The sequence below is a fragment of the Grus americana genome, chromosome 12 (genome assembly GCF_028858705.1).
Source record: "Grus americana isolate bGruAme1 chromosome 12, bGruAme1.mat, whole genome shotgun sequence".
Classification (NCBI taxonomy): domain Eukaryota; kingdom Metazoa; phylum Chordata; class Aves; order Gruiformes; family Gruidae; genus Grus; species Grus americana.
This window is the reverse complement of record NC_072863.1, coordinates 15,421,669-15,435,911: the sequence shown is the minus strand read 5'-3', so window position 1 is coordinate 15,435,911 and position 14,243 is coordinate 15,421,669. Positions and strand designations below refer to the sequence as shown.

General features: G+C 35.8%; 1 protein-coding gene across 5 annotated transcripts in view; it reads right to left on the bottom strand.

Moving 5' to 3' along the window:
- The window catches only part of MTMR1 (myotubularin related protein 1), a 41,355-nt gene that overhangs the window by 25,343 nt on the left and 1,769 nt on the right, over window positions 1–14,243 (bottom strand). For 2 of the 5 annotated variants that reach the window (XM_054839317.1, XM_054839322.1), the window contains exons 2-12: window positions 12,741–12,846; window positions 10,070–10,093; window positions 7,832–7,882; window positions 6,388–6,463; window positions 5,493–5,587; window positions 5,170–5,277; window positions 4,656–4,757; window positions 3,870–3,953; window positions 3,049–3,198; window positions 2,111–2,299; window positions 1,459–1,644 (exon numbers count right to left, since the gene is read on the bottom strand). In XM_054839317.1, the coding sequence (XP_054695292.1) occupies window positions 1,459–1,644; window positions 2,111–2,299; window positions 3,049–3,198; window positions 3,870–3,953; window positions 4,656–4,757; window positions 5,170–5,277; window positions 5,493–5,587; window positions 6,388–6,463; window positions 7,832–7,882; window positions 10,070–10,093; window positions 12,741–12,846 (1,171 nt within the window). The remainder of the gene's footprint in view (window positions 1–1,458; window positions 1,645–2,110; window positions 2,300–3,048; window positions 3,199–3,869; window positions 3,954–4,655; window positions 4,758–5,169; window positions 5,278–5,492; window positions 5,588–6,387; window positions 6,464–7,831; window positions 7,883–10,069; window positions 10,094–12,740; window positions 12,847–14,243) is intronic. The other 3 variants (XM_054839320.1, XM_054839319.1, XM_054839321.1) reach the window with 3 other exon arrangements.

The window sequence follows — 14,243 nt, the reverse complement described above, 5'->3', positions numbered from 1 at the left end:
CTGCCTTCACACACAGAGAATGTTAGTGTTGCCTCCACAGACACTTCTGGACCATCTTCAAAGTGCTGTGGGTGCCCAGTGCTGGGAAGGTGAATTTCCAGTAATGCATCGCATTAAACTGGGACGCAATCTGGTCTGAGCCCAGAAAACAGAAGATGAGATAAAGTAAAGCTGTGGATTTGTTAACTGATATTACAAGCCAAATCAAATAGGCAAGGAAGGCAAGCAATTCTTGGATAAAAGCACAGGGAGATACTATCACCACTTAACACGGTAATGGCAGCTTTTAAGAAATCAGGCTGCAGTTTGTGCTGTCAATACCATAACGTGAAGTATCACGTAAAGGACAGATTCATGAAGAATGTTACACATGTGTCAAGTCTTTGAAATAATTTAAATGAAATTTCAAGTTGCTATGCTATTGTCATCTGTGCAGCAGTGGTTTCAAGGTCCACTCATGACACCATCTAAGGCCAGGAACCCCACTGAAGTCAATGTCAATGAAAGGTGACCACCAGCCCAAGCAACTCCACTTTTAAAAATAGACTATTGCATTCAAGGCCAGGCTGATAAGAAAAGGTTTCCAGATACTCAGATTCCCAAAGCAGTTGAAATAGTCCAACTTCAAGAGAACAAGAAAATTAAACTGATCCCAAAAGATGATTAAATTTGTTTAATTCTTAAGTGTTTGCTCCCTCTACTGGTTCTCCCACAGCAGTTAGCAAGCACTAGTTAACAGAAAAGTAAAACTAATTAACAACCCCAAACATGTTTTGCGTGAGTGACATTTGAGCCAGTTGCTAATAAAACAAATTCCACTCCATCCATATTCATCATAAACAGAGGAGTGAATATGGTAATGAAATAATCTATTCTAAAAGCATTTTAGAGGTTAGTGAAACAGACTGTAAAACTGAGTATTGTAGTGATTTATTTTAATATTATGTTAAATAATAGAGCAGATCATAACGCAGTAGAGCGCTGACTATAAACAGCACATGAAAATGTAGGTGCCCGACACATGAATACTAACATTGCATTGAAGGAGGGAAGGATGAGAAAGACTGCAGAATTTACAGTCGAGTCCTTTTGGCAGTTGTTCAAATATAATCTGAAGTTCCCAGGGCATTCTTCCAAAAAGCAGGGATAACCCTGGACTGCTCACAAACATTCCCGCTCAAGAAAATAAAACATTGTCCAACACCAAATACGATACTGTGCTATCAGGAATTAACTCATTACCTACCAATATATAAAACTGCAAATACAAAGTTGTCATGAAATGCTTAAAATGCTATGTTCTAAGTGACCATTTAAAAACTGAGGTTTTTTACAAGATTATCCTGATCAAAGCAATGAGCTTAAATCGAGGCATTATTTTAGTAACAGTTTCAGAAATGCAAGTTAAAAACATGGTTTAAAAAAAACAATTGATTTTTCACACCAAAAGTATTTTACCCTTATATATTCCAGCCAATGTGTAGAGTCCACATTTGATAACCACCGAGTCTCATCAATAGTAGGATAAACTATTTCTTTAAGTTTTCGCAGGGATTCTCTCATTACATGTATATTATGAATTTCCAGAAAGACCAGCTCTGCATTTGGGTAGGCACTTTCACTTTCATATCCTCCTCCTTTTGCCTGTCATTCAAAAAGTAAAAACAGACAAAGAAAAGAACATGTACAGGACTTCAGTATAAGGTTTAAAGAGTTATTTTGGTCAGGTTTCAGGATTTTCTGAGAGAAAGGATTATTTTAGCACTAATAAAAACATTTTTGACTTTTGTTTTCCTAAGAAGCACTAGAGGTACTTTTTTTAGGTGAAAGAAATTCTAATTGTAATAGGCTACATTTGATAATACATCTATATTCCCCTTTTTACTACTGAAACCTTTAGTCTTCTGTGGGTTTTACTGCATCATTTCTCAGCTATGTCTTCATGCTGCCTTCAATTCCTGCCAGCAACTTTTCTTCCTTCCCGTGCCCTCTTTACAGACCCTTTTTCATCTCTTTTCAACATCAAGTTCTCCTCATCCTCACCTCTTACTCAATCTCCAGCCTTGTAATAAAGATAGAACTACTAATGCTAGTTATGATACCAACCTACCTTGTTTGTATCTGCAACACTATTCTGTCTGGCATCAAAGATGGTAAGTTTATGTGACTGAGCATTGGCATCCATTATTGTCTGCAAATATTTTTCATCTTCTTTGCAACGCTTATCATTTGGGCCTACGGATGGCTGACTGCATCGTGTTATTGTTGCTTGGCTCTCAGGATGAATCCAGGATAACACCTGGAATAAAAGAAAATTATTTTAGTTTACTATACTACTATAAAAGCAGCAGGCCAGAATGCAATTAGACAATCGCACTGCCTATATGGCATTTTTTCCTGGCAAATCAACAAATGCAAATTTAAGGACAAACTGAGCAAAACCATATTGACAGCCCACTAGCACTGCTCATCCCACATCTGAGCTTGAAATACAAAGTGATTCTAAACATCTTAGCTTTTACTTCCAATAAAAACTAAGCCTGCTACTCCACCTTACTAATTAGAGAAAAAAAGAACAATGGAGGAAGAAAAACTGTGTCCATGTGGAAGTCCATGGACTTGTACACTACCTTGCTAAGCAGATCTATGGCATGAAAACTGTCCCCATCTAACATATTTCAAGGGGCTCTTATGCTACTGGCAAAACTTGTCTTTCTCAAGAAAATCACTACGGCTGTAACACTTTCCACACCAAATCAGAACACAAGCTAACATGTGAATTGGCATCAGATACCATTTTGGCTCAGAAGTGTTAACTACAAACAAAAATTTATTACACGGCATAATAACCAAGTAATTAGACTCATGTTTGAGTTGCTCTCTTCAGTTCTAAACCCATCTAGCCTAATTCTTCTTTCTTTGCTATCCCTTTCAGGAAGGAAGCTGGCCCACCATTATTTTTTTTAAAATAAGCCTAGAAGAATGACAATTTCTTATGAGCTACAAATTTGTAGAGCACTTATATCTCCTTGTAAAAGTTTCACTTACTGGAACTCTGCCTTTTGCTCTAAACGCTGCCACTTTTGAGAGGTCATCATCCTTTACGCTGGTTGGCACAACAAGAATAGCAGGATATGTATCACAAAGCTCATAGGTGCTGTTAATTTTGGATATTTTCCAACTCTCATTGGGCAAGCCCTGTATGAAAGCAAAACATTTTTGTATTTTTCAGGTTAGACCTTTACCTATTTGAGTTTGGGAAGATGAAAACTTTTATATGCTACACACTTTTTAAAAAAAAAAAAAAATGTGCCCACATTTTTCTTTTACATGAGCTATAAACTTTAGGTCTTCATATTGAACCATAAACCAACACACTGAGTGTCTTTCCTATTTATTATCTTTAAAACTGATATGCAAAATAATCATTTGAATAGGCTGCACATTCAGGTAAAAAGTGATCAGATAATGAAATAAAAATACTTTTGCAACTAGGAAACTAGATTTACAGTGACAAACTACAGTTACTCTTCTGTTTAATGCTACTTACTCAAAACTAAATTTTTATAAAGCCTATATTTTCTGGAAACAGCACTTGGAAAATGTGGATTTAAGAATGCATGTTAAAGACAGACCAATTTGCTCAAGTACTCAGCACCTGTTATCTCCATCAACTTTAGCAGGCCCTCAACACTCTCAAAGTCTGGCCGCTTGCATTTATTATCTAAACATGAGATCTAGACAGTCTCTGTATGTAGCCAGACCTGAAAATTTTGAGTTTTCTTTAATATATTGCTCTTGTTTAAATGGCTCTGGGGGACATGGGGGGAGAAAAAAAAAAAAATACACCAAGTACTTTTATAACTTACCTGCCTCTTATATTCTGCCATTGGATCGTACACTTTCCAGCCATTAACAGCAAACTTTTCTTTATAGCTGAATGCAAAAAGAGGCTAAAGAAAACAAAGCAAAGGCATAAATTACTGTCTGATGGGCTGTATACACAATAAGCTCCAAAACAGTGAACGTTGTAATATTTCAAATGTAACACTTCTAAAACTCTTCAACAGCAGACATAAAACTTTCAGTTAAGACTGGACAACACTGTGCTAGAACAAAAATGAAAGACAGTTTCCTCCTTCAAGTACATGCTATGTAATGAACAAAATCAAGATAGGAAACAGTCAGAGAGAGTTGAAGTTACTTGCCTGTGATCACACAACACATCAATGGCAAAGCCAATTAGTCTCCTACCTCCCAACCAGTTCCTTACCCATACAAGCAAATGAAATTGCATCCTGCAGCTAACTAATAATACTGATTGTACCTATTTGTCGGTTTAGACAGAACTTCTAGACTAAACTACCTACTGCAGAAAATAAGAGTCAATACAAACATTTTTAATCAGCAACGTTAGGCAAATCTAGATCTCAAAGGTTATGTACAAATTAACTAACTTCACTGACAGCAGGACGTATCACAATGTTTGACGAATTAATGCAAAAAGGTAACAGAGTCAGAGCAGTTTGCATGCTCTGTAACAGACTGTACGAATCTACATTTCAATGTTTGTTATACAGCCCTGGTATTTCCCCACATACACTTTCCAAAAAGAGGAGAGCCAGTGACAGCCTTCTCTACATCTTAAGACTTACCAGCCCGTTAGAAACAGGAAATGCGCGTGTAACAAGGTTTTCAAAAATCTCCAATCTGTTCTGTTCTTCCTGTTTATAGGCCAGCCGCAAGTTTCTCATATCCTGTCAAAAATAAGTTATGCTATTTTACTCTATGATAAATTAGAAAAAAAAAAAGCAGTTTAAGAAACTTGATTGACGGAAGGCATATATGTAGCACTAAGTCACTGACATCATCTAACCCACATTAGAGCAGAGTTCTCTAAGTGTTTGTATCAGATGACGAGGATCGTCATTAGAGTTGCTATATACCACAAAAATAGCCATTTTTCCTTTGAATTCACTCTTGGGACAAAAGGCAGAAGTGTTTAAGACTGCAAGTATAAGAGGAATTGAAATATATTCTCTAAATGAAACAGGGTTCAAATACAGGGAACCGATCAGACAGAAAAACAGCACATGTGCATGCAGATTCCTCTTACAGAAAAATGAAATGAAAACACTTTAATATGAATAAATGTCTACCATGCCATACCTTGCAAACTATTTCTATACCACATGAGTTGTCTCCGTGGCTCTGTACTCCAATTTTTTCAACTCTACTTATGACTCCAAGGGGAACATCAATAACGAAAGGTGGATCCTGAAATTTATATATAAAACAAATGAATTTTATTTACATTAGGAGGAGCACAAACTAATATTATTCATGTATATTTCATTAGTCAGCTATAATTTCTGTTTAACAGCTTGCTGTGGAACATCATACATCACTTACACCAAATTTGTCACTTTCTGAAATCTACTTCAGCAACATTCATATCCAAAACAATAGGCAGATAGATAGCAAAGTCTTACCCTTTCAACACTTTTGATATACATTCTGAAATCCGTCACTGTTAGCGTACCACTGACTGCTCCCATAAATGGACAGATATACATAACATCTTTAGCTGGAAAAGAGACCAATTAAAGCTTTGGTTTACTATTATAGACATTTGTTCCATAAAAATCTATTTCCGTTTAAAAATAGCAAGATTTTTGCAGTTCCATAAGATTTTGATGCTTGACCTCTACAGCAAAGCCTACTCTTCAGATGCTGTCAGGACAGAAAGAGCTGTCTTTATCTCAAAAATGAAAATAAATTCCTCAGTCCCACTGCTGCTCAGCAACTGCTGAGGTGTAAAGCACCCACACTCACCTCAGAGCATGCAAAGGGCGATGACTGATGTGTATGCAACTCACCTCCAAGTAATTCAGCTATATGCCCATATCTTCATTTTCACTTTTATTTGAAAGAGCTAGTATTCTTTTCTAGCCTAGCACTGTACTGCTAATGCACAGCTTGCCACCACAGGCCAAAGTGAAATAAATCTCATTAAGAACTGGAAACTCATTTTTCTGTAACTTCATCTTCTTTGCTATCACAATTTTGAAGCTTTTGAATCTATGAAGTATCCTTGGCATCCCCAAGCAGAAATACAACCCATATACCTAGATGGAACAAACTAAGCCTTGGGGGAAAAAAAAAAAAAAATTATCTATATGGAGCAAGTCACCCTCTGGAACTGATTTCTCTTTCAGGCGTACATTTGGATTTAAAAGACAAAGAAAAGAAATCCACATCAAATCAGCTAATCTAAAGTGGCATTAAATTAAAATAACAAAATTCAAAAGGCAATAATATTCTGTTTTTAAATAAACAAACTAGTAATTTCATAGTATTCAGTATAGTACTCAATAGTATGCTTACCAATAACTTTGATTGATTCTCCAGGAAAAAGTGGAGCCTCTTCCATCTGTGCTAGTTTGTTTCCATCCCGCAGTGCCTGGCAGAAATCCAAACCCATGAGTAAATCTCACTTTCCATCTGTACTACATCGATACATTTTGATACAAAGTGCTTTTACTACCAGATTACTGGAACATGAGAAGTGTATCTTTTTTTTTAACAAGACACAACTATATTATTAAACAGTACCATATTAAAAAAAACCCCAAACACAAAACTTCGTATATAAATATTACGCAGACATACATGTTAGTAACATGTTAGTAATAAAGCATTTATGCAACAATTAGTTTCACATGCTAGCTACATATAGCATACAAAAATATGAACAATAAGATCAGCCCAAATTTGTCATTAATAATTTGTTAGTTTTTTGCTAAATGCAGGTATTATTTTAGGTATTTTATCTACTTGAGAACATTTAGAAGTTCATATTAATTTTTTTCTATTCTTAATGTTGTTTATTTAATATTTGAGTATATTCATCTGAGAGAATTATATGGCAGAAGCTTTATTTATTTGACATTTTAGCTTTGTACTTTTGATAGCAAGAAGTCAGGAGCACCCCATGATGCTCTATTTCAATCAATACGCTACTGAGAGTGCCACAGGTTATGGAAGAGGTCCATTATAAGAATTTTGGATCCAGAAGGTCAGATTAAGAACCAAGTAGTAGTGAAATATAGAAGAATAAGTAGCACTTTTAAAATAAGGGCTAGTTCCATAAATTTTCATTTAGGTAAATGGCTTCATTCCTGAATGATACAAGACTGTTCCTTTGGGTCCTTCATTGGCGGCTGAGATTTACAATGCACTAAAGATTTTAATTAAGAATGAAAGGGTTTGCAGGACTTTTAAGGACCATGTGAGAAAGTGATCTCTCTCAGGGCAACATGATGAGATATTAAGGTTTCAATTTTTTACATCCTGAAGTGAGAATAAATATAACAGGCTATGTTACAGCAAACAAATTACTCTTCCCTTGTATTAGAGCTCTGATCCACATCCAAATAATTGGTAGGATCTGTCTGCCTCCAAACAAACTACCCCAAATAATTTCTAGAGATATTTAAATTGATCTCTGGCTTTAGATTTTCTTGGAAACTAACAGAATTTTATAATCAGCACCCAATCACAAAAGAGGATGATGTGCAGGGGATCAGCCAATGCTAAAAACCTCAGGAGGATGGATGTACTGTCAGATAGGGGCTTACGTGCAGTATTACATTTTAGACTCCATGACATTACACAGAAATCCTACCTAGCACATAACTAGTTAACATGCTAAATGCTTTCTATGGATTCTCTTGCATGAGAAATTTAAGATTTCTATGTACTGTACAAGTACTAATATATAGTACCTTGCTACACAGTTAATGAATGAAAGAGGAGTAAAACTTGCCACCTGATCAGGTTCTGCTTCAGAATGATAGCCATTGTGTCCATCCTGAATCTCCTGCATTGCATGAGGGAGCAGTAGAGCAAGAGAGAAGTAACAGGAAAAAACATGCAGACAACAGGTGAAAGGACAGAATCTTTTCCTTTTTTTTTTTTTCCTTTTTTTTTTTCTTCCCTTAAAAAGACAGCATATACTTTAACTCCAGTTTAGCTATTCGAAATCTTCCACTCCTGGCACCAACTATTTTCCACAGAAAGGAATCCAAGCTATTAGCGCTGTCCTTTTAATGTTATTTGGCACAACACAAAATGAGAAGTTTACTCCCTTTTTTCACAAAAGAGTCAGTGCTGGTAGATAAGAACATAAAAGTATGTGCTGTCTTTTTAAGACAAACTACCTTATAGTGAAGAAAATGAATTCAACGTATGCCACATGCTTATCAATAGAAGAAATTGAGTACAGCTTGCAATGGTAGCATTAGAGGAAAACTCATGCAAAGGTTGACATCAAGTAGAAGTATCTAGACAATTTTAAAAATGCTTTATTGTGTAAAACACATTTTAACTGAACTTTCAGTTTTATGGTTTCGCATATTTTTCCAGCAACTTCTGTGTTGTTTCTGGAAACCTAGTCAGTAACTTTACAGAATCTAAAATTACTCCTCAAAGGAAAACATGCAAACAATTCACATTTTTATGTTAATTTACTTTGCATCATATTGGCAGCAAATCCTGAATATTAATTAAATCTCTTTAATAAACATCAGGTCCCTACGCACTCCAGAGAGAAGCACAAATGTCATAGGGTCATGTGAAGCAATTGTTTTAATATGTTCAGCCAAAATTATTCTTCTGTCTTCTTTCTTTATTAACTGGAGAGAAGTTGTGTTGATGGCAGACTATTATTCCCAGTTCACATGCAAAGAACTTCTCACTTGACAGACTGTAAAAATCAGCCTCAGTCTACACTGGCAAATGTTTGCTAAAGTCAATTTTTCTTTTTATGGTATGTTTACAGAACCCTCAAAAAAGAAAAACTTAGAAGAAGGACTACAGATATCTTCAGATAATTTGAACTCTACCAGAGTTTAAAAAGTTATAATTAATTAGAAAACTCTTTCAAATTATCAAGGACTCCTAACATTTATGTATCGGTGGAATTCTATTAAATAGAAATTACTTAAATTTCAGACCATGAAAATGTTGTTTCTGAAATTAAAGCTAAGTAGATATTGTGATATCTGGAAGAAAGCTAGGACAACCAGCAAATACACCAAAAGATTTTAAATAAATGAAAGAGAGAGAAGCACAACAGATCACTCAAAGATCAAAGCCATTACAAAGAAATATGAAAAACTGAACAAAAACAATCAATTTTTTTTACTCAACCCAGACCAATTATTTCAAGAGCTATCTATTAAAAAAAAAAAAAATCAACTTGTGGATTTGTATGACTGGACTAAACACATAATTTTCAAATATGTAAACAATGGATGAGAAAAAGAAATCATTCAGGCTTCATCTCTTGGTTCGAGCCTGAACAAGAGGTCTTTGTTTGAGTAAAAGTGTCAGACACATTTGATGAACAATGTCAGAACACTATCCAGATCATTTCTCACTCCATAAATGTTACTAAGAAAGAGGGACAAGAAAATAAGGCATGCCCTTTTTATATCTCCAACGAACAATGGGAAAGCCCTAGTCTCAAAATTATAATTAAAAAGATGCAGGTCATTGCACTAGTGTCTAACTTCAAACCTCACTTTCAGTCCTACTACAGGGTGGTAACAATTAAGGCAAAATATGTACAAAGGCAAGCATGAATTGGTATCTTATTTAAATAGGATAGACAAAGACGTAACACTTTCACCACTAATATTCTTTAGCATATATAACACGTTAGAGCTGCTAATACAGCACTCTGTAGTCCAAAGCATGTAAGCCCCAGTTGCAAGCATCCATTTTGTCAAAATTAATGTAATAAAATTGAAGTTAGTATTGCACATTCATAACAATTTAAAAATATTGCTCTCTTACACACTGACTTTTATTGCTCACAAAAACATTGTAATGTATATAAAGCATTTCTATGACAAAGAAGCTGTTGCACTGCATAGCAAAATGGTCTGACTGGTTCATAAAAACCATTAATGAAGTAAAGAATGCGTGACACACCAAGATCTCACACAGCACAAAAGACAAACAGGTAGGAGGCCGTTTTACTGCTAGCCAAAGGTAATCTTACCCGTATAACAGGCCTCCTGTACACCTGTTAGTTAAAATATAAAATGTTATCCAACAAAACACACAGATTCGATTTGTTAAAAATACCATATCTTACTTCATCAGATTTTCAGAAGAACTCTACTTCCAAACATTTTAATTATAGATGGATTTTGAAACAACAAAACTATGTAGATCTAGTAGTTCTCATCTGCAGAATTGTTTTGCTCTAAAAACAATCTAGCCACTTCATTTTGGTGATGAAACAAATGCCATGCTCCTTTGAAACATTCATTCCTAATCACCCTTTTATCCAGTTACAATGTGCTATTGTGGAAAGAGAAGAAAGAGCCTGGTAATCCTTCTAGGTGGAAGACAATAAGCCTGCAATAACAGCCATGAAGTATAACCACCATATCTTCTAGATTCAAATGGCAAAACAAGGTTAGCGACAACTCTTAACTTATTTCTGAAGGTGTCTATATTCAGCTACTATAAGCAATTTTCATATAAATGAACTCCTCATTCAAGAGCACTCTGCAGGCAGAGAGTATCTCAGAGAAGACGTACACAGCAGAGTTCAAACTGAGTGAGATCACGTTGCTGTAGGGTTTAGCAAGCAAGAGCTCGCTCAGTGCTCTCCAGTTCTGATGATTTCATTTGCAGCCCCTTTCTTCTGTTTGATTCCCTCCTCCCCTAAATTACATTCTGGTAAAGTAAGTTAAACAGAGTAACGAGTAACACCATTAGATACAAGAATCGATGTTTATCTGTTTTTGCAAACGTATTGATTGAAACATTAAAAAAAGAATGAAAGGAAGAATAAAGCAGGGAGTTCCTGGTAAATCCAGCAGAAAGCACCAGAACTGCCTGACCAGTTCCAGAAGCACACACACACATCTGGCCCTACCTGACATTACTGTGATGTTGTAAGGTAGTCTCTAAATGCAGCAATTGGAGAGAACCAAATGTAATGAAGACACAGAAAATTGATTAGCGTGCGTCAAAAGGGAAAGATGTCTCAAAGGACAACTGAGTTATAAATGGGCGTTATCTTTTTACATGGGAATTCCACAGTAATAATGAATAAACCCAGCCTGTCAGTGGTACTGACTAAACAACTAATCATACCAGTGAACTTCTGCAGAAGCTAAGGGCAAAGGAAACGCCCTCCTAAAGCACAGACACCACTGCACAAGATACTGGTCCTGAACATAACTAAAGATATTCCAGGATAAAAAATTCCATGATGTTATTCACAAATACGGGATTTCAAATCACAGCAAAGCAATGATGCCAAATACAATTTATACACAAAAAATTCTGAATGCCACCAGGCTTAATTTTTTTTCTTTCATTTCCAAGAAACAGAGAATAAGGCAGAATTTTAATTAGCCCTTAAAAAACTTCTTCCTGTTAAATAATATCCAAGACAAGTTTGGTATAGAGAAGGAGGTTACTTAGAATGAAAAAGTGCTCTTTATTCCAGAGTTCTAACTCAGAGATAAACTGAACACCAAGCTTACACACTTGGATTTTACTAAAATGAAGTCCTTGATCTACAGGGCAAATACAACATCGACAGCTGTAATGCAAGGTTTCCCACAATGTTTTATCAGAGATGTTAGCCTTGACCTGAAGTAAGCATTTGCAATTCAGCTGCCATAGTATGGAAAAGCTACGCTTTCTTATAAGTTGCTGACTGTGCCAATAGTGTGAAACTCTGTGAGGTGAATTTTTAAGTAGAATACAGTCAAAAACATTTTATGGATTCATCTTCAGGCTTGGGCTGAATCTGGCCTGCTGTCACAGAATCTAAAATACACTGTTTCTGGACAACAAACTCTTTAATCACAGAGCATATTAGAAAATAATTTAAAGTCTAGTTAAAAACAAAAAAAGATAAAATCTTCATTTGGCCATATTGCATGAAGACCGTGAAACTGTTTCAAATCTAGGAAGAAAAAGGGATCTAGATAGCAGCAGCCTGGGTTTCTTAAAGGGACTTGAAACACGGGTGACTTTAGTCAATTTGTAAGAGAAGGAAAACCGCACATGCTCCTCTCTTGATAGTTCAGTTGGCTGGCTGCGTATAGGAGACAGCAAGTGATCATGAAAGAATAGGGGTAAAAAAACCATAATGGAACCTATCGGGTAAACCACACTGTGCAATCATTACCTTAGTGACAAAAATGTTGCTGGGAGGGAATGAAAAAGGTGATTTTTTTCTCTGTCTGATGTTAAATTCTCTGTCTCTGGTGAAACCCCGTGAAAAAAAAATAGTCACAAAGACATATGCATTTAATTTTTGTGAAGAGCTCAATTCTGTACTCTGAATGACACACACCAGAAACAATTTCAACCTGTAACTATTAATCTACTTTACCAATTTTTTTTAATGTAGTAATCAAAAGACAACTCACTTTTGGCATTTTATTCAAAACATTTACTTTTAATTTTCCTTTCATCTCTCCCTTAGTTTTTATTCTGTAGACTTCAATGCCACTGTTCTAAATATGGAGGAAGACACAAAGCAGATTCAAAAGACTCCTACGCATAATGAGATGTCTCTAGTTCTGAAACATTCAGCGATCACTTAAGTACTTACCACCTGATAATCAAGGTAGCAAGGACTTTCCTCATCATTCACTCTCTTATCTTAAACAAATCAATGAATTATTCAAGTCACTTACCCTGTAGTCTCTGGACACACTTTCTGATGGGACAGACCCTGAAATCTGACTAGAAATGGTTGCAGCTATCAGCTGTTTACACCATTCCACATGGGATCCAGTCGGGCTATAAAAACAGAATATTTCAAATTATTTGGCAGTAATTCAAAATGTGTAACGAGAACAGCGTAGCAGCTGAGCACATCCAGAAAAACAAGACCATAGATGATCACAAACATCATAAAAATTAGCTCGCTTTGTGGGCAGAATGCAACTATTTCACTGATCAAATTAGGGAAAAGAATTTTACTAGATCTTATCAGAGATGTAGAGCTGTCAGGAGGTTAAAAGTGAGATTAGGGTCCTAGGAACTTATAAAAATGCTGGTTTCCTTATCCAGTGTAATTTTTTTCATCATTCACACATTTTTTTCTTAAAGCCATCCATGGAATGAATTTGGTCAAGTAATAGGAAACTCCTTCACTTTCCTTTTTATTATTATTTCCTGATTATTCAGTAAATCCTCAAAATTAAATTACTTTGTGCTAGTATTTAAAAATTTAAACTATGCTAGTGTTGTATTTATATTAATGCTAAATGTAGAAAATACATGCTTTTTAAAGGGTAACTGCTAGTTAGACATACTTTCATCCTGTTCATAAAATAATCTCTGAATAACCTTCAGGACAGGCCTTCCCATGTCACAGCAAGGAATTAAAGACAAAGCATCCGAACAGCAGAATTGCACTAAATCCCAAATGATGCATCTCAAGAACAGTCGCCTGAACTAGTGCTGCTTACAAATAATGTAGCATTGCGAGTGAGGAGGTATTATATAGTTTGTTGCCAGTCACTTTGAAGCGTGCTAGGTCTGCTTCAAAACATGCCAGAATCTGGTGAAAAACTGGGAACGTCAGAGGGAACTGTTCCCCGAATGCCACGGCAGCCTCAGCTGATGCCTTCAATAACTGCTCTTTCTTCAAACAGTTTAGTTGGGTTCTTCTACAGATTTAATGCTTATTCTGAAGTCAACTACAGGAAGAAAATTTTAATTCATTTTTAGAATTCATTCATAAACTAGCTTTGGATTCTTTGAGTATCCCGTGACTTTGAAGTAAATAACTACACAGGTGTATCCAGCATCCAACAGGTGCCCCACAACTTGGATGTTAAAAGGGTGGGATAATGGTTTAAGATGACAAAGTACTACTTAGCTAGAAGCCTTTTCTTACATTAACTCTGCTGGGATAGGTAGACATAAGGTGAAGATGCATGCAACAACTTCATACCTGAAATGAAAGCTCTTTCAGAACTTTTCTGGTATGTTTTAGTAGCTTTCTGCCCACCTGCAAAATTCTACACAGTACTAGATCACAAAACTTTGTTTTGCAACTAAAACATGCCTATGATATGCCTGTTTGAACAACGAAGATAACTCTCAGGTTAGTGCTGAACTCGAGTCCAGATTCACTTGGAGAAACTTTTCACTTAAGTTTTGCAAAAGACTGCATGAACTAAACCCTA